This window comes from Camelus dromedarius, chromosome 2, assembly GCF_036321535.1.
Source record: "Camelus dromedarius isolate mCamDro1 chromosome 2, mCamDro1.pat, whole genome shotgun sequence".
Lineage (NCBI taxonomy): Eukaryota > Metazoa > Chordata > Mammalia > Artiodactyla > Camelidae > Camelus > Camelus dromedarius.
In genome coordinates this window covers 51,419,708-51,439,119 of record NC_087437.1, presented here as the reverse complement: position 1 = coordinate 51,439,119, position 19,412 = coordinate 51,419,708, and the positions used below count along the sequence as shown (strand labels likewise).

Here is a 19,412-nt window from a genome sequence, read left to right as displayed (position 1 = left end):
AGGTTGGAAGAGAGTGGCAGGGCTGAGAAAAGGCTCTCAGAGCTGTGAGGGTGCACGTGGCCACAGATGTGCCTGTAAGAATGCCTCCTCTGGACTCCTGAGGGAGGCTGAGGAGGCAGGAAGATTAATGACCCTGCTGCTGGCTTCAGAGTCCATCAGTCCAGAGCCTTCCCAGCATTATTCTGCTTTACCCCCAACACAGGTTATGTCCTCCCCAGCTGTACCATAGTACCACAGTGCCCTGTTAAGACTCCTTGCTTGAGTTCTGCGATGACAGTTCTCCATGAAGCCAACAAGTTCCTTCTGTTGATGCTGGTTTCTCCAATGCCATTAAGAGAAAAACAACCTCTCTACTTTAGTGTCTTCTATACAACAATTACATACAGCAGCCGAGTATCCAAAAAATAATATTTATAAATCTTACTACTTCTGTTAAACAGCTCCTCTGCTTTTAAATATTGCTTAGTTTGAAACAAAAGTGTTCTCTTTCTTCACCTTAGACCTCATTCTCAAGTCCCTACTTTCCAGGCTCCTCCCACATGGTTAAAGTAAAAATAAAGAACATGAAACCACCCAAGCAAAATGGAGACAAACACTGTTTCTCAGTTTCTCTTTAGCCTTGAAGGGTCCACACCAGAGAAACAGAGTGAGCCTGGGCCAGGGAGAACAGCACTGCAGTGATGTAATACACTGCCCTTTATTTCACCAGCTCCAACCACTATAAGGCCAAGCCCCTGTGGCTTTAATGACATCTCTGCCCATCTTAATGATGCTGCTATGGCCTCCTCAGTATGACTGACAAAGTGTCACAGGAAAATGCCAAATCAGGGAGTCCACACTCCTTAACAGTGGGCAAACACTGAAGCCCTGTCAGGGAGCAGCACAGTTGAGGCAAGGAAGATGCACGGAGATTTAATTTACACAGCAGCCACTCAGGACCCAGTTGCAGCTGGGGCAGTGGCAAGGATCTAAAATCCCAGAGGGCACCCCCTACTCCTTTTCCCTTGGAAGACCAGTCCTCAAAGACCCTTAGATAGGGCTCCCTGGGTTGCACAGAGGATGCTCCAGTCAAAAGGAGAGTCTGGGAATAAGGCTGTCCCCAAAGTTGGGGGAAGTCTATGGCCCAGAGATGGTTGCCTATGTGATGTCCCAGGGGTCTGAGAGACCAGTCCATGTCCTGGGCACAGTCCTCAGCCTGGTGGCCCTAGAGGAAGCCCTCATGGCGGAACTGTTCCTGGAGAAGGGCGCGGTACTGATCAAATCCCCCCTCGACCCGGGTGACTCCACCTCCTTCGCACACCCACAACTCCCGGCACACCATCCGGATGAAGCGCTCGTCATGGGATACCAGAATCACACCACCCTGAAAGACAGAAGACCAGGGTGCACTCAGAGGAGCCCAAAGGGGTGCTGAGGCCTGGGGAAGAGTGGGCAGTGTGAAGGCACACTCACCCTGAAATTGTTGAGAGCACGGCCCAGAGCTTCAATTGTCTCCATATCCAGGTGGTTTGTGGGTTCATCCAGAATGTAGAAGTTGGGGCTGGAAGGCAGAACCCAGGAAGGTTGGCAGTTAAGAGTGTTGGGAGAAAATAAACTCCGATATGAAGGCAAGACAATCATTTCTATCAGGTAAGAGCGGGAAAGGGGAGGGCAAAGCTCTAGAAAATGATGCCTCACCAGGGCATGGTCATCTGAGCAAAGGCCACTCGGCTCTTCTGGCCCCCAGACAAGCTGGCAACAGGGCGCACAGCCAGTTCTCCAGAGATGCCATACCGGCCCAGCTGGTGACGGTACTCCTCCTCAGGCCGTCCTGGAACAGGCCCCACCCCACCATGTGGGTTCTTGGCCCAAACTCACTCCCTTCACCTTCCCCTCAGTCCCAACCCAATGCCCTACGCCTAGACTTGGTGGACTGTTGAGCAACCAAAGGTAAGCCTAACTGTAGGCATTCAGGCCGGGCCCCCTTTCCTCAACTCAAATCCATAACGCACCAGGGAACTTGCGTGCCAGCAGTTCCACAGCACTGACATTCAGGTCCAGCTGCTCCACGTGGTGCTGGCTGAAATAGCCAATCTTCAGATTCCTGCAGGCAGAAGTGAAGGCGGAGAGAGGGGAGAGAAGGCAATGACCATAAAGGAGTGCAGTTACAGCATATGATTGGTTGGAGAATGGAGGTGTGGGCCCCACCTGTGAGCATGTCTGATCCCCCGAACAGGAGCTAGGTCCCCCAGAAGCAGCTTCAGCATGGTAGACTTCCCAGCTCCATTCTCCCCAACCTGTAAGAAGAAACACAAGAAGGTAGACAGCATATGTGTGCAGGATACAGAAGGGAAGGAGATGAGAATGAATCCCGGTAGTCCCAGTAACTCCAACAACTAAAAAAAAATTTTTAAGGAACTGTAGAGAAAAATGAAGGAAGTAGTAAAGATGTAAAGGGTGTCAATATCCAAGTATCCACTAAGTACAGAGGAATTAACTCTTCCAATAACCAAGTGAGGTAGACATTATCTCCATTTTAAGGATGAGGAAGTAACCAAGCTAGGAAATAGTTAGAATCTGAAGTCTGACCCTGAAGCCCATATTCTCCCCTCTATGTTCCATGGTTCCAGAGCTGAGACCAATAAGACAAAGTACTGTTCTGAGTATTCACAAAATACCACATGGCAGGCTCTTCATCTATGCTGCAGAGCAGCCCTGTGAGGCTGCAGGAGGGGGCTAGTATAAACACAGCAAAGTCCTTGGCCCGGGCACTGACTCTTGCTCCTGGGGACCTCCTCCCTTTGTAGCCCCAGAATCTGGGCCAATCCACATCATGTATTGGGGTGGGAGAGTCCAGTCCCAGCTCATGGAACAGAGAAACAGCAACCATACCACACAGATGCGGGATTCAAGATCAGCAGAGATGGAGAGACGGCTGAAGATGACGTGCTTAGGATCATAGTAGAAATCCACCTCATCTAGTTGCAGAATTGGTGGTGAGAATTTCTCAAACCCATCAGGGAACCTGCAGGTGGGGATGGGGAGCATGAGGGTGGCCAGAAACAAGAGCTTCCCCACCTGCCCCTCTGGCCCAGCACTCACTTCATCACTACCTCCAACTCCTTGTCCACGGGTTTCAGCTCCGGTCTGAGGAGAGAGGGGAAGACTAGATATATGACTTTAAAAAGTAACTGTTCTTGTCACACAAGTAATATATATGCTACAAAAATAGGATTATCCTTTTTGTAGTTTTTTGTCCTCTCAATTAATATACTCTGATATGTGTTTCAAGGTCACAAAATCCTATGCTTTATGATTTTATGTTCCCCTACCACTAGCACATCTAGAAATGTTTCAAGATTAAACCTCCAGGGGGAGGGATATAGCTCAGTGGTGGAGTGCATGTTTAGCATGCACAAGATCCTGGGTTCAATCCAGTACTTCCATTAAAAATAAATAAGTAAATAAAAGATTAATAAGCCTCCGATGCTCTCCTGGGTATATAGCTGAAAACTGAAGACACTAATTCAAAAGGATACAAGCACCCCCAAAAAACCCGAACAAACAAAAAAGGATACAAGCACCCCAATGTTCACAGCAGCCTTATTTACAATAGCTAAGACATGGAAGCAACCTAAGTGTCCACATCAGATGAATGCGTAAAGATACGGTGTATATATATGTGTGTGCGCGCTTGCACGTGTGTGTGTGTGTGTGCAGGCGATGGATAAACTGGAATTCTCATACATTGCTGGTAGGAATGTAAAACAGTGCAGCTGCTTTAAAAAAGTTTGAAGTTCCTCAAAAATTTAAACGTAGAATTACCATGTAACCTAGCAATTTCACTCCGAGGTATGTACCCAAGAGAATAGAAAACGTATGTCCATACAAAAACTTATACACAAATGTTCACAACATTATTCAAAAGAGCCAAAAAGGGGAAACAATCCAAATGTCCACCAACTGATGAATCGATAAACAAATGTGGAATATCCATACAATGGAATATTATCTGGTCATTAGAGGAATGAAGTACTAATTCATGCTACAACATGGATGAACCTCAAAAACATGGTGCTAAGCAAAAGAAACCAGACACATTTATGATTCCATTATATGAAATACCTAGAATAAGCAAATATATAGAGACAGAAAGAAGTCTGGTGGTTGCCTAGGCCTAGGGGCAAGATTAACTCTCCAAGAGCAGTATAGAATACTCTGCTTTCCTGCAGGGGATGAAGCTAAGGTTGGTTTCTAGAAAGGGGAGACCTAGAATGGCAGGGCAAGGAGTGGCCTGCAAAATGAGGGAAGAAATTAAAAGAAGAGGAGTTAGGGCCTTGTCAAGGACACGGTACTCACAGCTTCTCCAGCATCTTGAGCTTACTCTGCACTTGAGAGGCTCTGTTTGCGTTGTAGCGAAACCGGTCAATGAAGACCTACAGGTGGATGAGTTCAGGCATAGTCAGGCTCCCTCACCCCACAACTCTAACACCCATGGAAAGGGGTGGGCCCCTAGCCCTGCCTTTTCCCACACCTGGATATGCTGGCGATACTGCTGCTGGGCCTCATATTCACGCTGCTGATTGAGCAGCCGCTCCTGCTTGCTCTTGATGAAGGTCTCAAAGTCTCCACGGTAACCATCTAGCCGCTGGCTATGCAGGTGGATAATGTCTGTGGCTATGGCATTCAGGAAGTTGCGGTCATGGGAGACAACCAGGATGGTAGAGGGCCATGTCTGGGGGGGGGGGTGTCACAGGATGGCAGGCCCAGTTTGGGAGGGCAGTCAGCTCCCAAACCCTAGCAGCCTCGGAAGCAGGCCTTCCCCAGACCTACTCCAGCACCTGGAGACACTCACCTGCAGGTAGTTCTCCAGCCACAGGATGGCCCTTACATCCAGCATGTTTGTGGGTTCTGGAAAAGTGGTGAGGACACATTGGGATTGAAGGACTAGAGAACTAGAAATTTGGATGATGCCACCCTTCTGCACCCTGCACCCCAAAGTCAGGGTGCCCCCATTTAGAACTCACCATCTAACAACAGCAGATCTGGCCTATGGAAAAGAAGAATGCACAGCCTGAGGTTCTGGGTTAGCCACTTGTTGCCACCTCCCAGGAGCCAAGTCCATCCTTCACAGTAGCCATACACAGTCCCAGAAGACTCACCTAGCAAACAGAGCCCGGGCCAGGGCCAGTCTCATCCTCCAGCCACCTGAAAACTCCCTAAGAGAGACAGAACCACATCAGGGCAAGTGTTCATGAGAACAGGGGGGGCAGAACCAACAGTGTTCAGAGTCAAGAATGGTAAGAGCCACTCACCGGGTGGGCTGCTGCTGCATTTTAGGGGTAAAGCCAAGCCCAGCAAGAATGACTGATGCCCTAGGAATGAAGAAATTGAGGAACCTGGTTGGAACAGGTAACAGAAGGGAGAGAGGAAATCTAAAGGAAGGAAGGGGGATTTTAAATACCTGGCAGGGGCTTTGTCAGCTTCAATCTCTTCCAGTTTGGCATAGATTTCTGCGAGCTGTGCAGCTTCTGAGCCCTCAGCCCTAGAAGGAGGGGACAGCAATCAGCCTGAGTGGGGGCAGTCTACAAGTTTATCCTGTACCCCAGGATGGCTGGAAAGTAGGCCACTGGCTGCCCTGTTGCCAGGACAGGAACAGAGTAGAGGAAGGACTTGCTCATAGCAGTGAGCACAACGGGTACTGTGGCAGGAACAAGGGATTTACAGCCCCACAGCACCAAGTTCTAAGATGCGCTGCTTAATAGGCTGGGCATACGAACTGTGAATTGTGCCAGCATGGCAGTCACTCTGTGAAGCACAGCTGCAGCTGGTCATTCCCTCGCCCGGAGCCCTCACCTGCCGGCAGCAACCTGGGCACTGAGCTCCCGCTCCTGCCGTAGGAGATCTTCTCGCACGGTGTCACTCTCCAGCACACTCTGTAGGGCAGGGGTGTCATCTCCAGCAACCTCCTGCTCTACATGCAGGAGGGAAATGTGGGCTGGAACCCGCAGGCTCCGGGTGGCCAGCATCTTCAGCAGCGTTGTCTTTCCCAGCCCATTCCGACCCACCAGCCCATAGCGGCGGCCCCATGCCAGGTTCACATCTGCTCCAGCCAGCAGTACCCTGCAGGGGTAGTAGGAAAAAGACAAAGGATGATCTAGAGATATGTGCACAGCAAGTTTAACAACAGAAATCTATTCTTAGTCCCATTCCATCTCTCCAAATTCTCCTTTATTTGGAAAAAGAAAAACATTACTCCACCCCATTGCCACTCCCTCACCTATCGCCAAAAGACACATCAAAGTTCTCAATTCGAACATCGTAGGATTTGTTCTTGCCAGATGATTCCAATCGACTCTCCTTTCTGCTGCCTGCCTGGCTGGCTGATGCCTCTTCCAAGACTCTTTTAAAGGGAGAAATGAATGGCTTTAGCACTCCCAACCACCCTTCCATCCCAGTAGAGACCTCTCTGCTCTCTTCTCAGCCCTTCTCACTAAACTCACAGAGGGTTGCTGGTCTTGAGTGTGTCCTTCTCTGTGCGCTTCTCCTGCTTTGCTTTCAGTCGAGCCTCAGCCTTCTCTAGCTTCTTTGCATCCACTGTCTAAAGATCCAAACATAACCATTTCACCCTAGGGTGTTGGCTCAGAGACTCAGGGAAAGACAATTAGAAATTCCCCAGAAAGATACTCCGGTATTTAGAGACAGTCAACTCCCACCCTCACCATAGACACAGCCCCCTCCCTTTCTTTCTCCTCCCCCTCCTCACCGAGGACTGTTCTCTCTTTAGCAGTCCTGGAAGTTTGGTGCCATAGTCTGTAAGCGATAAGAAAAGCAGTCACCTTCTCCCTGAGGGAAGGGAAACTAACACTCTGAGTGGCTAATATGAAACCAGACTGAGACACATTTAAAGGAAAGCCCTACAAATCCTGTAGATAGGTTATCATCCTCCCAACACTTCAAAACAAAACAAAAACCCAACTCACAGATTAAGGATACAAAGGCTGAAGCAGATAAGCAACTTTTACAAGATCATGTAGCTGATTAGTAAGTCACAAAATTGGGGATAGAACCGAAGTCTGTTCAGCTCCAAGGCCCATATGCTTCCTACCATACCCAAGAGCTTGGAGAACTCTCCAATCCTAATCTCTTTATTAATGGACCCATTTACCCTCAGTAAAAACATCAACTAGCTCCTATAATCATGTCCTGTGGGAAAGAAGTACCAAGAGTCCTGAGCTCCAGGGGGCAGGTGGCTAACGGGTGCAGGCTGAGGAAATGACAGAGGGCAGCTCTCTCTCACCGTAGTTCTCTGTTATCTTTGACAACTGGATGGGGGCGTCTAGTAGCATCTGGCTGTTTCTCTGGCTCTGTGGCTCAGTCCTTGAGAGTAGGGATAGAAAGCAAAGAGTTAGGAGTTGAAGGAAAAGCTCTATGGTCATCAGATCTTCCCCTCACGCCTTGTCTCCTGACCGTCCGCCCTCGCATCGCCCCCACGAATCCCCCTGCCCTGACACGTACAGGCGTAGAGTGTTGTACATGCGCTGGCACACGGCCCTGATGGCCGCGTCATCTTTGCTGTCTCCGGACACCTCTTGCAACAATTCCCCCACAGCTTCCACCAGGTCATCCACAGACTCGAAGTCGGCGCTGCCGCTATGCAAGACGCCTAGGCCAGGCATGGCAAGACGAGGAAGATACCGGGTAGGGTGGACATACAAGCAGTTTTAGTCTCCGAACCGCGGCCCCAAGAGGGGCCCCAAACATAACCAGCCCTCGGGACAAGAGGTCACGCAGAGGAGAGGCCTAGCAGCGGTCCCCAGCACTGCCCTCCCTTAGTCCTTCCCTCTCGACTTCCACTTTGGCATCCCAAGCGCGTTGATTCGGTTCGGCTCACCAGTAACGTAGTCGAAGACCTGTACATCAATTTCGGGGAACTCGCTCCGCAGGATTTCAGCACAAGTCGCCATGTTCCAGTCCGGCTCCCGTCGGCGCAGTCGCCGTGAGACCTCGGGCAAGGCCCGCCCCCTGTTCCCCGAAAGCTCGCGCTTCCTTCCAAAGCGCATGCGTAGTAGTGACGTAAGAAAGGCGCGGAGCGCGCAGAGCCCGGTGGGCAGGGTGAACCGAGTTGGAGGAACCGCACGCTAGCGCCGCTCAGCGTCTTCGCCGGGCCGCACTCTCTGCGCTTGCGCAAGCCTGTCCACTGGAAAATTAGCCACATGTGCGGTTCTCGCTGCCTTCTGGGAGGTGGCTATCCTGAAGGCGGCGAGGGTGGGGTGCAGGGGAGCTCGCGGTTTATCAGGGCGCGAGACAGTGACGGCCCGCCGTGTGGAAACCTTCCGAGAAGGGCGGTTGATAAAATACACTGGCCTCGCTAAGATTCTGTATGCTCCTTTGAGGCACGTCAGCCGGTGCGCGCCCAGCCGAATCCATTTTGGAGCCCGCCTAGGGCTTTGCTGACTCACGCTCGTCCCTGAGCTCTCGGAAGCCCCTGGTGCAGTTCTGTGCGGCCATGGGTCTTGTTCCGGTTTCTTAGGGCCGGCGGGCTGCTATTTCGGTCGGGTGGCCACCTCGCCCGCGACCTGCACTCTATCTTTTCATACTTGACAGCTCAGCGAACCTAAGTGAATTACGCCCTTTGGTCCCTCCACCATCCCGGGGCGCGACCTCACTGACCGCCACAGGGCAAGAAAACCAGATCGACAAGGTCTGTGTAAATTCTTTAGTATTTATTCCCGGCTTACACCCGAAGACTTCACACCCTAAATCTCAGTGACTAAAAGGCTATTGCCTTATTCACTGACTTCCCCAAGTAGAAGTTAGAATTTTCCCAAAATGATGCTACTGTTTCACATTAACGTGAATATTCTTCCAGCCAGGCTTTAAAATTGTCACCAAAAAATCACATCATTATCCATTCATCCTTCTGTCATTGTGAAGAATCAATCCTGATATTTGAAACGACGTTTCAAAAGCTATTAAGCCTCTCACTCTAATAACCATTTTATAGGAAACAGAGGGAAAGAGAAATTCTGACCAGGAAACAACAGAAGAATCTGGTTTCTTCAACAACTCTACAAGAGCTGAGGGAGAACCTGTGGTTTTTAAGATTTAAGAAGAATTCACTAACTATAATGGACCTTATTTGGATCCAGATGTTAAGTTGTGAAAAATTGTGTAAGACACTTGGATTAAGCATGAACACAGATTGGATGTAGTATTAAGGAACTGACCATGAGTTGATATAACTGAAGCTGTTGAACAACCATGATAGGACATGGGGGTTCATTATATACTTTCTACCTGCTTATGTTTTAAATTTTCTCTAATAGATTTTTTAGGTTTAAAGAGGCTGAGATCAAGCAAGGGAAAAGATGCACCTAAGCAGAATATGGAACACTCCCCTCAGGGGTCCACTCACCACACAATTCTTTACAGAGGGGGAGGTATAAAAGGGAGGAATTTTCTAAGAGGCCTGGGGGGGTGTCAAATCTTTGCTTTTACAACCCACACACTGAAGTCGGGAAGCCTGAGTAACTGGGAAGAGGATGGAATTAAGAGGCGAGTTTCTAAGGATGGCTGGAAAGACCAAAGGTAAACCTTGCTTAATCTATGTTAATTGGAAAAATACCTGCCTAAAGCTGAGGATTATTTTTGGGAAAGAATCTCTTCCCTCAGGGGACTGGGGCTAGGTGGGGCTGCTTGCCCTTGAGGCTATTTTCTCAGAGGAGACAGGAGATCTGGGGCTAACACCTGCCAGGATAAGGGCCTGGGTGGCCCCAAGGGACCTAATAATAGAGATGAGACAAAGGAAGCAAGTTTAGAATAGAAAATTCTACTCAAGGCAGGTGGTGTGAGACAAGGGAGGAGCAGTCCCACCAGATCTCCAACCCACACAGCCCCCACATTGACACTTAGCCAGCAACTCCATTCTACAGAGTTTATTGGGTTTATAACTGGACGAAGTCACACGTGTACAAAACGAAGCTCACACTATCCCAAAGCAGAGTAGGAACTGAGGGCTGGGGATCCATTACTGGCCTTTGGGGGAGCTCCGAGGTGAGGGGCAGCCAACCCTCCCACTCCAGAGAGATGTGGCCACAGGGGAGGGGAGGAGAGGAGCCCAAATGGCTTTGGTCACAGAACTCAGAGCCTGGTATTGGGCCAGGGCAGGCAGATGGATGGAGGGACAGGAGCCTCAGAAACCGCCCTGCCCAGGGAGCCCAGGGAGCCCAGGGACTGCTCCACCAGTCCCGCTCACAATGTGGTTGGTCCAGACCTAGACTCAGGGGCTGGTGCAAAGGGAAGGCAGCAAAGCAAGAGGGAAGAGACATTGACGTGTGGTGGCCAAGGGCACCCAGACCTGTGGAAGAGGGTAGGTGGGGAGGCCTAATGGCAGCTAGCAGCGGGTCTCATAAATGCCGCTGCGGCCAATGTAGCGCACCCATTTGATGACATCATGGTCGCTGTAGTTCAGCTTCGGTTCAAACACCTTCAAGTAGCGCACCTTGAGGCCAGAAGGCGCGAATGGCACCTGAGTAAGGGATAGCTCCAGTTAGGAATGTGGCCTTCCTCTCACAGCCACTCGGGAAAGTTCCAAAGCCCTGCTGCCCTACCTCATCTCTCACGTTTGAATGACTGGGGCCCTGAAAAAAGCTGGGGGGGAGTTGGGGTAGTGAGAGGTCCTCTGAGAGGTTACTAAAGAAAGCATATCCAAAAGTAACTAGCAATCACTTGGGCTTGCAGTCAGGCCCTGCATGTGAAAACTTGAATCAATTCCTTCAATCAGCAGGTGGCAGCAACCAAAGACCTGCCTTAGAACATACTTATCGTACTCAGTATTATGGACTTAAACAATAAGGTGGAGAAAATTACATGTCTAACATGCACAAAGCAAAGTCAGCCCATTTTCCTGTCTGTAAGTAAGGTTTGTGTCTCATCTGGCATGCAAGCAATCTAAATTTTCCTCAACAACTGTTTTATGACAAGCCAAAAGAAGTCAAAGATTTTTGTCAGTGTGAATAGCAATTTCTTGTAGGAGGCCTGAGTGGGGTAGAAATGGGTCTGCGAACTGAAGTCACTTCTCTAGGCCTCAGTTTCCTCATCTGCAAGGTGATAAGATGCAGAGGTTGATTTGAATGTTCTCTAAAGGCTTTCCTAGCACACCCTGCTGTGACTCTAGGCCCCTTCTATGCCATACCTCAAAGTTCATGGAAATGGGGGGTCGAGCCCATTTCTTCTTGTCGTTGGTGGGCAGAAGCTCAATCTCAGCACTGATCTGTGATTCCTTCATGCCTGCCATGCGCTTGATCCTGGGAACACAAGGACAATGGGCAGCAAATGCCTCTGGTAGCTTGGAAGAACTTCAAGGTGGGTTGCTCCTTGGTAGGGGAGGCGCAGGGAAGAGAACCAAGGAGCCAGGACAAGGAAATGTGGTGAGGACTCTGATAACTCTTGCTATGAAACGTTGGGTCTGTTATTCCTTCAGCACTGTGGGTTGTGGTCCCTGCTTAGATACATGGCCATTCTATCCCTTGCTCGCTGTCTACAGAGATATTACAAGGGCAAATGGAGAAATGTTAAAGAATCTTGATAAATGCATGCATGCACCCTCGTGCCAGCATGTGCACACTCACACGCAGGTGTAAGGGATGACAACACAAGCAGAGGCTCTTGGAAAACCCTCACAACACACCCTTCACCCCCACCCTCCTCCACATATACACACAGAGGAGTAAATGTGAAACTTAAGAAGGGTACACCAAGGCATCTTGAGCCCTGCTGTGGCCTCATGGGGGAGACTCACTTCCACACGATGGCATTCTCGCTGGCCTTGTACTTGGCCTTCCCCTTCATGCAGATCACCTGCACCCCGCTGGTGTTCAGTGGGGTTGGGATCCTCACCTAGAAGTGACAGACCTGTCAGGGAGCTCTGTCAAGACCTGACATCAGCTGCCTTTATTCCTGGAGACAAGTGCTTCCTCCTCCCCAAGTCCCTTATCCTCACCTCAATCTTCTGAGCCAGTAGTGAGGGCTTGAAGTTGGACTTAATGACCACCTTGACCTCCAGCTTGGTGCGTCCCACTTCCCGCACTAGTGGGATCACTCGGAAAGGAAGGATGATGTCCTTGGTGGTGCGATACCTTTAGGGATGTGAAACCTTTAGGACAGCAGAGCCTGTCCTTCTCCCTCTCCCCACTCTCTGCCAACAGCATCCCCTGCTCCTCACACCCCAATGGCACCTCATGAGCTCAAATTCTCCATCTGGTGGGATGAAGCTGATGCTGCGTTCAGAGTCAAACTTGCTGAGTCGCACACACTGGTGGAAGGTGCAGTCATCAATGGCAATGGATTGCTTCCCGCTGCAAGCAGGGGCAAATGAGCACCTCATTGGTACAGGAGAGTGGCAGGAGAGAGTCGGGCTGGGAGACTTCCCTACCCCCAAAGGCTGCCAGAGCCTAGACGAGGCTTGCACTGTAGTCTATGCAAAGCTGCCAGAATGCAGCTTTCTGACTTGGGGGTCCTTGCCCCAGAGTTATGAATGAGTGGGAGCTTTGCAAGCTCATCATCTCTTGAGAGCTCTGCTGCTTGGAGCCAAGAGATTTCAGGCACACTGGGCAGAGGCCACCAATATGTTCAGAAAAGCCTTGGTCCTAAAGACCAAACAAAGGGGCTTACTCTCTGAGTAGGATGAGGACAATCCCCTCCTCTCTCTTAAACATAGATTTTGAGAGCAACCAGCCAAGCACACCCTTGGGAAGAGGGAGTTTGCATTACTGCAGTAATGAAGTCCAGAAGGAACTTGTGATTCACCAGGCTCTGTTCAGCCCTCCAAGGTCCACCCTCTCCCACCAGTTCCCCCTGCCTCAAGCACCTCTTGCTTGTTTCATCAGCTGTGCCTTTGCCCTGCTTCTCAATGACAATCTTGTCATTCATCCCAAATTTGCACTCGGGCATGCCACTCAGGTAGCTCTTCATCACCACCCGGCCTGACACATGGGCGCTCAGCACCTGCCCTGGTGATGGACAGATAGACAGGAATGGCTGAGTCAGGACCAAGAACTGCCCTGGTCCCCCTTCAGCTTCATCATGAGAGGGCCCTCACCCTGTGGGGACATGAGGAGGTTCACACTCTCCAGCACATCCAGGAAGAGTTCGTTCCGGCGATACTTGATGCCCTCCCGCCGCCAGCCAATCTGCCCGGTCACCTGGCTGGTGATCTGGGACTGCTCTTCTTTTGTCTACATGGGGCACAGAGACAAACAGCAAGGCCTCACTCCTCTCTCCTTCAATCTTCTTGTCTCTATCCCCACTCCATTCTCATCCCCCACTTCAAGTCCCCACCTGTGACCCATCTTCCCACACAAGTCCCACTGGGCAGGGCCTGGAGAAAACTGAGCAAAGCTGCAAGGGCGGAAGCTAAGGGAACAGCTTACCTGATGCTGGAGAACACAGGGCCAATATGGTGCCCACGGGAAGCAGCAGAGGAGCGCAGACGGGAAGAGGCAGGCAGAAAAGAAGGAGAAGGCTATGAGGCCTGTATCCTGGAAGAGGGCCCAAGTACTCTCCTCCTGAGAAATACCAGGCCTCCAGAGCAGCCCACGCCCCCCTCCCCCTGCCAAGTGCAGAAGGAAACTGCTTGAGCTATATTCCCAGTAACAGAGATGCTGAGTTGGCAAGCTCCAGGGGTGGGAGAGGGCCACACAGAGCAAAATAGGCCTGCACTCATGGCAGAAGGCTCAGGCCAGCAGTTCCTGTCAGGGACAGGCTCATGAGTCAGCTCAAACAAGGCTTGTGGGCCAGCTGGGATGAAGGGAGATTGGGCTCCACCCTGACTATGGCCTGGACAATTCAAGTACCTGGCTCTTGATGCCCTGCTGGGTGATGAAGGTTTTCAGCGCGCCTGTCTCTGAGTTCTGTGGGTAGCCAAAGTCTAGGATCTCTGCAAAAGGAAGGGAGCCATTAGCCCCTAGAAAAAGTTCAAGGCTCCTTTATTCCAATCTCTCCCCTGGCCTGGACATTTCTGGCCAGCATAGCTCCAGAAGAAATTGTAGCATCATCTGCAGCAAAATTTTCTAGCTCTGAGACATTCACTCTAGGATTGTCTTTCATAAGAAAACAATTAAAATGTCATATTTTTTTCAAATAGAGAAAATCAGTAGAAGAGTCACATGGCCAGTGAGTAAGAGGTCAAGAAGCGCCGAGCCCCTAGAAGACAGAGAGATGTTGGGAAAGTGGAAGGGCTCTGCTCACTTAAATCATACCCTACAGAGGAACAGAGATAACAATGCATCCCAAGGGCCCTGTGGTATCTCACTGTCCTCCAGGCTCTGAGGCAGCTTCTGACATGGAAAGCTGGGAGGACAGTGTACCAAGGTCCAAACCATAAAAGTAAGAGGATGAAATGTGCTTAACTGCAGGAGGCCCAGCCACCAAATCCCAGAATCAGGTTCCCAGCCCCTTGAAAGACATTCTGGTCTTCCCCCACCTCCACTTGCTAGCCTATTTCTGTATTCATTTCAGAGCAGCATTTACATCCGGATTTGGAGTGTCCTTGGGGCTCAAAAGACCAGACAATCAGGAAACAAAGTTCAGAGGGCACTGGAGCCTCAGACCTGCTCCCACCTCCAGGCCAGGCCCTATCAGATTCATCCCCACCCTAGACCCACTGCCCTGCCAGCCTCACCATCCAGCAGCTCATATATGAGCACAAAATTGTTCTTGATGTTCTCTTCGCTGATCTTGCCAAAGTAGGCAGCCATTACGTCACACATCTTATAGAGGAATTCGAAGACCATGGCAGCATTGACATTCTGCTTGGTGACAGCTGCCAGCCAGATGTTGGACCGCTTAACATGGAAGAAACTGGTGCGAGCGATGTTGGTGACAGGGCTGCGCACCTGCTGCCGGGCGTGGATAACATTGACCCGAAAGGCGTCCACTGCATTCCTCCTGAGAGAAAAGGGTACACAAAGGCTGCTAAGTACCCAGGCACAACTCACTCCGTGGGGCTCAACCACAGCTACAAATAGCCACCCACCCCTTTCTGCTGAAGTTTGACACACACTCTAAAGCCAATGCCTAAACTGCTGGAGTGGCTCCCTGCGATTCTTGAGTGGGGGCATGGGAGGAGGGCCAGAGCTAGGCTGATGTCTGAAGGCCAGAAGGGACAGGAAGTCAAGTGGCAATGACAGAAGGGCAGATGTAACCTTAATAAAGTGAGGTCCATCAAGTTGAGGGAGGTACATTCCTGACTCCCAGGCCTGGCCCATTTCCCAACTGCCATCTCTATACCGTCTCTGTAAGCTCCAGGCCCAGATGAGAAAGAGACACTACTTCTCCAGTCTTCCCACAAGTGATCCCACCAGCGGAGAAGGCCAGCTCCCCCAAAAGTTAGACAATGCCAGCATGACTCCAGAGAAGGCTCTAATCTACTGAGGGAAAAGCACTGAGGGACCAGGGAGCTGGGCCACCCAGTCTTGTCCAGGATCCAATTCCAAGGCAAGTTCAGGGAATGAAAAAAGAATGAAGAAAACAATGATGGGGGGCAGGGCCCCCCACCCACCTGTGCCTGGGCGGCAACTTGACAGGCCGCTTACCTATTGCTATGGCAGCCAATGAGATGGGATGAGAGAATGACGCCAGCAAGAAGAGGAGAGTGACAGCAACGAGAGAGAGGATTAGACACACAACACACTGGGGGTGGGGGGCAGCACACACCAGGAGGTGGAAGCAGATGGGCCACAGGCAACGGGTGGAGAGCACAGCAAAACATGCAAGACGTATATGCTCTGGCCTTGGCTTAACCAGGCCCATCCAGGACAGGAGGGGTGTGTGGATGGGTGTAGCCAGCCAGGTTCATGCAAGCCAGCCAGATTCATGCAAGCCAGCCGTTGCCACAACTGTAGCTCATGCCCCACCACCAGCCAATGGACAAACAGCTGCAAAGTCCAGGCTAGCCCGTTAGCCAGTGAGCCAGGAGCCACTGCAGCAGGCCCATTCTCTGTCTATCCTAAGCAATCCAAGAAAAAAAAAACAGGGCAGCATGAACCAAAGGAGCCTAATCTCATTATAGCTGCTGAGGCCAGGACAAGTCCCCTCCTTCAGGGAAGAACAGTGGCATGCAGGGTGGGGCAGAATGAGAAGTAAGGCTTCTTGTTAAGAAAGGTCTGAGGGACACAGGACAAGGAGCTGTTCCAGGTCTACTCTGATAGGCCAGAAAGGGGAGCATGGCTTCCCTGCCCTTCCCTCACTGACCCGGAGAGTGCCTCAGAGGAACTGAAAACAGCTGAGTCAGCGGCCCCACTCCTCCTGAAAAAGGGAATGGGAGAGGGTTTGGCAGCCGGGAGAGGCTTTCAAGAGTCCATGGAAGGCTCTCACCATGAGCAAGGCTTTTGAGAGCAAGACTTAGGTGGATTAGTACCTCCAGCTTGACCACTAACTCCACTCACCTGAGACAGATCTCCCTTCTCCTCAAAGAAGGAATCAACCTGCCCAGGCAAAAGTGCTCATCTCCAGCAACCAGGTCTGTCACTAAGGGAAACAGGAGGCAGGAAGGGTAGGAGTTCCAAAGACTGTGGGGGTCCTGCCATTTCACAGGTCCCACTGAGCGGCCAGTACCCCAGACCTAATGGGAACTAGGATGGACTAGCTGAGCTTCCAGGATGCAGCGAGGGGTTGGCAGTCCAAATCAGCCTCTGGTGGAAAGAGATCTGGTCCTGCATGCTGGATAGGAAGGATGGGGGTGGGGGCACAGCCAGGGGACTCACCCGATGTCATCTCGGTAGACCCGGGAGATGAGCACCTCCCCCTTGTGATTATAGATGAATAAGCCTCCAATCATGGCGGCAGCTCAGTCTCCGCGGCCCATCGCTCCAAGAACAGACCTAGGACAGATGGGGGCAGGGTAAGGGAACGCTTCAGAACCCCAGCCAACGTCCCCTGTGGGGCTGTGCAGGTCACTCTGGCTGGGCTTGTTTCCTGATTCAACCCTCCAGCAAGTGACCCTGCAGCCTTCCCAGGCATGCCCCTCCCCTTAGCCAGTCTCCAGTTCCTGTTTATCCCACGCTGGAAGGGAGAAAGGGAGAGGGACTTAGGCCGAGGATTCTAAGGCCATTTTGACCCTCCCTTTTCTGGGGCTGAGCCCAGAATAGCCCCCTCCCCCTTTCACAATGCTGAGCTCAGCAAGGCCCCTTCCTGTGCAGACTCTCACTCAGGCTCTAGCTGGTGAGTCACTATGAAGGCCTGCCTGTGGCTGCAGGAATGGCGGTAGGAATTACTCCAGTTGGTTCAGGCCTGGGGCCCCCAGGCAAAGCTTTAGAAGCACCCAGTCTCTCAGGCTCCACTACCCTTCTGAGAAGACTGCAGAGCTTGAACCTCCGGCTCTCTAATTCACAGAAGTCTAAACATTCCAGGAAAAGGGTGTGCAGGGTGTGAGGAGGAGAGAAGGGCCTTAGGCCTTGACATGGCCGCATGAGTGTGGCTCCAACTTCTCCCAGGCAGTCAGATAAACAGGCAAAAGAATCAAGTAGAAAGGCCCCAGCCCTGACAGTCACTTCAATGACCCAGGCTACTTATCTGTTATTTTTGACCACCTTTTGAAAAGGAAAGCTCCCTCTAAGCTCCTAAGTTAAATAAAAATATAGGCTTTTTGGGGGGGGTGGGCAGGGAGGTGTGCAGGTTCATAAAGTTAAGAGATCCTTCCAGCTGAAATTCTGTAACTCCAGACCCACAATATAATTCACTTCTGATCTGAGTGCTTATAAGTAAGAGGCAAAATGCCTGAATTATCCAAATTATTTGGGTCAAACTAATTTAGACTGTTTGTAAGGAGGAAAAGGGTTAATTTAGTTCTAGATTCCCTGGATTAGCCCTGGTGTTAATTTCAGAGAGCAGTTTAGCAGACTTTTCTAAACTAGAAAATAAAAGCTATTACCGTGGCTGTCAAGGTCTCCCAGACTGAGTGAGAGGTCTTTCAAAGTAGTGGACACATCCCATTCCTCAGTCCCAAAGAGACTGGGAGAGGAAGAGCAAAATGGAGGTAAAGAACCAAGTTCACAGGTATCAAGTCGCAGGCAGCGCAGGCAGCTCAGGCACCAGAGAAGCAGAGGTGGGGCCCAGGACAGGAATGAAATATTTAGTTAAGCGATAGACTGGCAGCAACACCCAGGCAGTATACTCAGATGAGCCCACAGCAGTAACAAGGCTGGTGGGGGAGCCTGGAGGAAAGAATTTCCAATATGGAAAAGGTCAAGGCTTTGAAGAGGAAAAATGGCAGGGAGAGATTGACAGTGGTGAATAAGGGCAAGCTGGGGAGACGGAGGCTGCTTTGGGGTTCGGGTGTAGAGGCATGAAGAGGTGGTGGGCTTCTCGCCCTGGGAAGGGAAGACATCATCGTGGGAAGGGAAGACATCATCGTGGGAAAAGATGGTTCCAAAGGGTGCGGGGACTGTCACCGTCTGAGGAAGAAGAGCCTCGGGGTGTTACTCAACTGCAAGGGGGTGCCTCAGGGTGGGGAGCTTGTGACAGTCCAAGAAGGCGGCACATGGGGGTGTCACTGTCCTAGGGGATGGGGGAATTGTCCTTGTCCCGAGAGGAGGAGGCGCCGAGGGGTAGGGGGTTGTCACGATCCCAGGTAGTGGGGAGCCGCGCGGCGTCCCTGCTCTAGGAGGATTCCAGTAGGTCTTTCTCTCATGGGAGGCTCCGGGCGGGTCAGGCGGAGGGCACTGCTCCCCGCCCGTCCTGCAACCGCGCCCCGGGCGCCCCCGCCCCGCCGTCAGCTCCCTCCCGGATCTGAAGGCTGAGGCCACTCCTGGGTGTGGGCAGCTTTTCGCGTAGAGCAGTGCAGGGGAGGGCAAAGCTGGGCAGCAGGGCAGGCCGTCCTCCCTCACCCTGTAAGGCCAGATCCCGAGCTCACCTGGTGTCCGCGGCCCTCTGCTCGGCCCGCCCAGCCACTCTCCGGATCCCAAGATGTCCGCCCGCCCCCTGCTCGCCTGCCCGCTGCCTCGGCTTTCACTGCAGTGCCGCGGCTCCGCCCCAGCCTGGGCTGCGCGTGCGCGTCCGCCTCCCGAGCGGACTACAAATCCCGTCAGGCCCTTCGGCTTTCTCGTTTACACTTTTAAGCTGCCTAGATTTAGCAAAACTACAACTACCGACGGCCTTTGAGAACTTTCGAAGGAATAGGTAGTAGTGCCTCGTGGGGTGGTAGGAGTGGCTTTATCCAGCCCTTCCCGAAATACACAACCCAGAATATGCTGTTCCACTCATTTCATCTTACCGATTGAGCATTCTGGGAATTGTAGTCTCTGAAATCCCTCCTGTTCCTCTTTCAGTGTTTCTGAGAGCCTCAGAGGATTAGTGCCATTTGTTGAAGCCCATCTGTTAAGCTTTGGATTGTTGTAGGGCTCCGGAGTCCGAGGACTGGTTGTCCTCACTTT

At 51.4% G+C, this 19,412-nt stretch overlaps 2 protein-coding genes across 3 annotated transcripts; both read right to left on the bottom strand.

Annotated features, from left to right (window-relative positions):
• Positions 1-396: 396 nt before the first annotated feature.
• On the bottom strand, positions 397-8,016 carry ABCF3 (ATP binding cassette subfamily F member 3). Of its 2 annotated transcripts, XM_010976201.3 has the most exons (21): positions 7,874-8,016; positions 7,498-7,645; positions 7,280-7,359; positions 6,746-6,792; positions 6,483-6,580; positions 6,260-6,382; positions 5,836-6,102; positions 5,444-5,524; positions 5,295-5,354; positions 5,142-5,198; positions 5,007-5,029; positions 4,835-4,890; positions 4,514-4,714; positions 4,339-4,415; positions 3,082-3,126; positions 2,872-3,004; positions 2,188-2,276; positions 1,992-2,083; positions 1,678-1,810; positions 1,453-1,540; positions 397-1,363 (listed from the first exon to the last, which is right to left on the bottom strand). In XM_010976201.3, exons 1-21 carry the CDS (start codon positions 7,944-7,946, stop codon positions 1,205-1,207), a joined length of 2,130 nt encoding a protein of 709 aa, XP_010974503.1. In that variant the 5' UTR covers positions 7,947-8,016; the 3' UTR covers positions 397-1,204. The 2 variants fall into 2 exon arrangements, with proteins under 2 accessions (XP_010974503.1, XP_031308146.1); XM_031452286.2 differs by lacking the exons at positions 6,260-6,382; positions 6,483-6,580; positions 6,746-6,792; ... (1 more) ...; positions 7,498-7,645; positions 7,874-8,016 and having other exon boundaries at positions 5,444-5,531; positions 5,836-6,080.
• Positions 8,017-9,902: 1,886 nt separating this feature from the next.
• AP2M1 (adaptor related protein complex 2 subunit mu 1) lies at positions 9,903-19,033 on the bottom strand. Its single transcript, XM_031452301.2, has 11 exons — positions 18,893-19,033; positions 16,746-16,862; positions 14,663-14,928; positions 13,836-13,918; positions 13,082-13,217; positions 12,851-12,992; positions 12,219-12,338; positions 11,984-12,119; positions 11,783-11,880; positions 11,177-11,288; positions 9,903-10,510 (listed from the first exon to the last, which is right to left on the bottom strand). The coding sequence occupies exons 2-11, from the start codon at positions 16,817-16,819 to the stop codon at positions 10,376-10,378; spliced, it is 1,302 nt and encodes a 433-aa protein (XP_031308161.1). The 5' UTR covers positions 16,820-16,862; positions 18,893-19,033; the 3' UTR covers positions 9,903-10,375.
• Positions 19,034-19,412: the final 379 nt, after the last annotated feature.

What these genes read in the sequence shown, in the direction of transcription:
- AP2M1 (XM_031452301.2), bottom strand. Translation starts at nt 16,819, where the DNA reads ATGATTGGAGGCTTATTCATCTATAATCACAAGGGGGAGGTGCTCATC. An exon ending in GGAGAATTTGAGCTCATGAG is followed by an intron (nt 12,120 to 12,218) that starts GTGCCATTGGGG and finishes ACATCCCTAAAG; the next exon opens with GTATCGCACCACCAAGGACA. An exon ending in GAGAATGCCATCGTGTGGAA is followed by an intron (nt 11,289 to 11,782) that starts GTGAGTCTCCCC and finishes TTGTGTTCCCAG; the next exon opens with GATCAAGCGCATGGCAGGCA.
- ABCF3 (XM_010976201.3), bottom strand. Translation starts at nt 7,946, where the DNA reads ATGGCGACTTGTGCTGAAATCCTGCGGAGCGAGTTCCCCGAAATTGAT. An exon ending in TAAAGAGAGAACAGTCCTCG is followed by an intron (nt 6,581 to 6,745) that starts GTGAGGAGGGGG and finishes TTGGATCTTTAG; the next exon opens with ACAGTGGATGCAAAGAAGCT. An exon ending in CTCAAGATGCTGGAGAAGCT is followed by an intron (nt 3,127 to 4,338) that starts GTGAGTACCGTG and finishes CTCTCTCCTCAG; the next exon opens with ACCGGAGCTGAAACCCGTGG.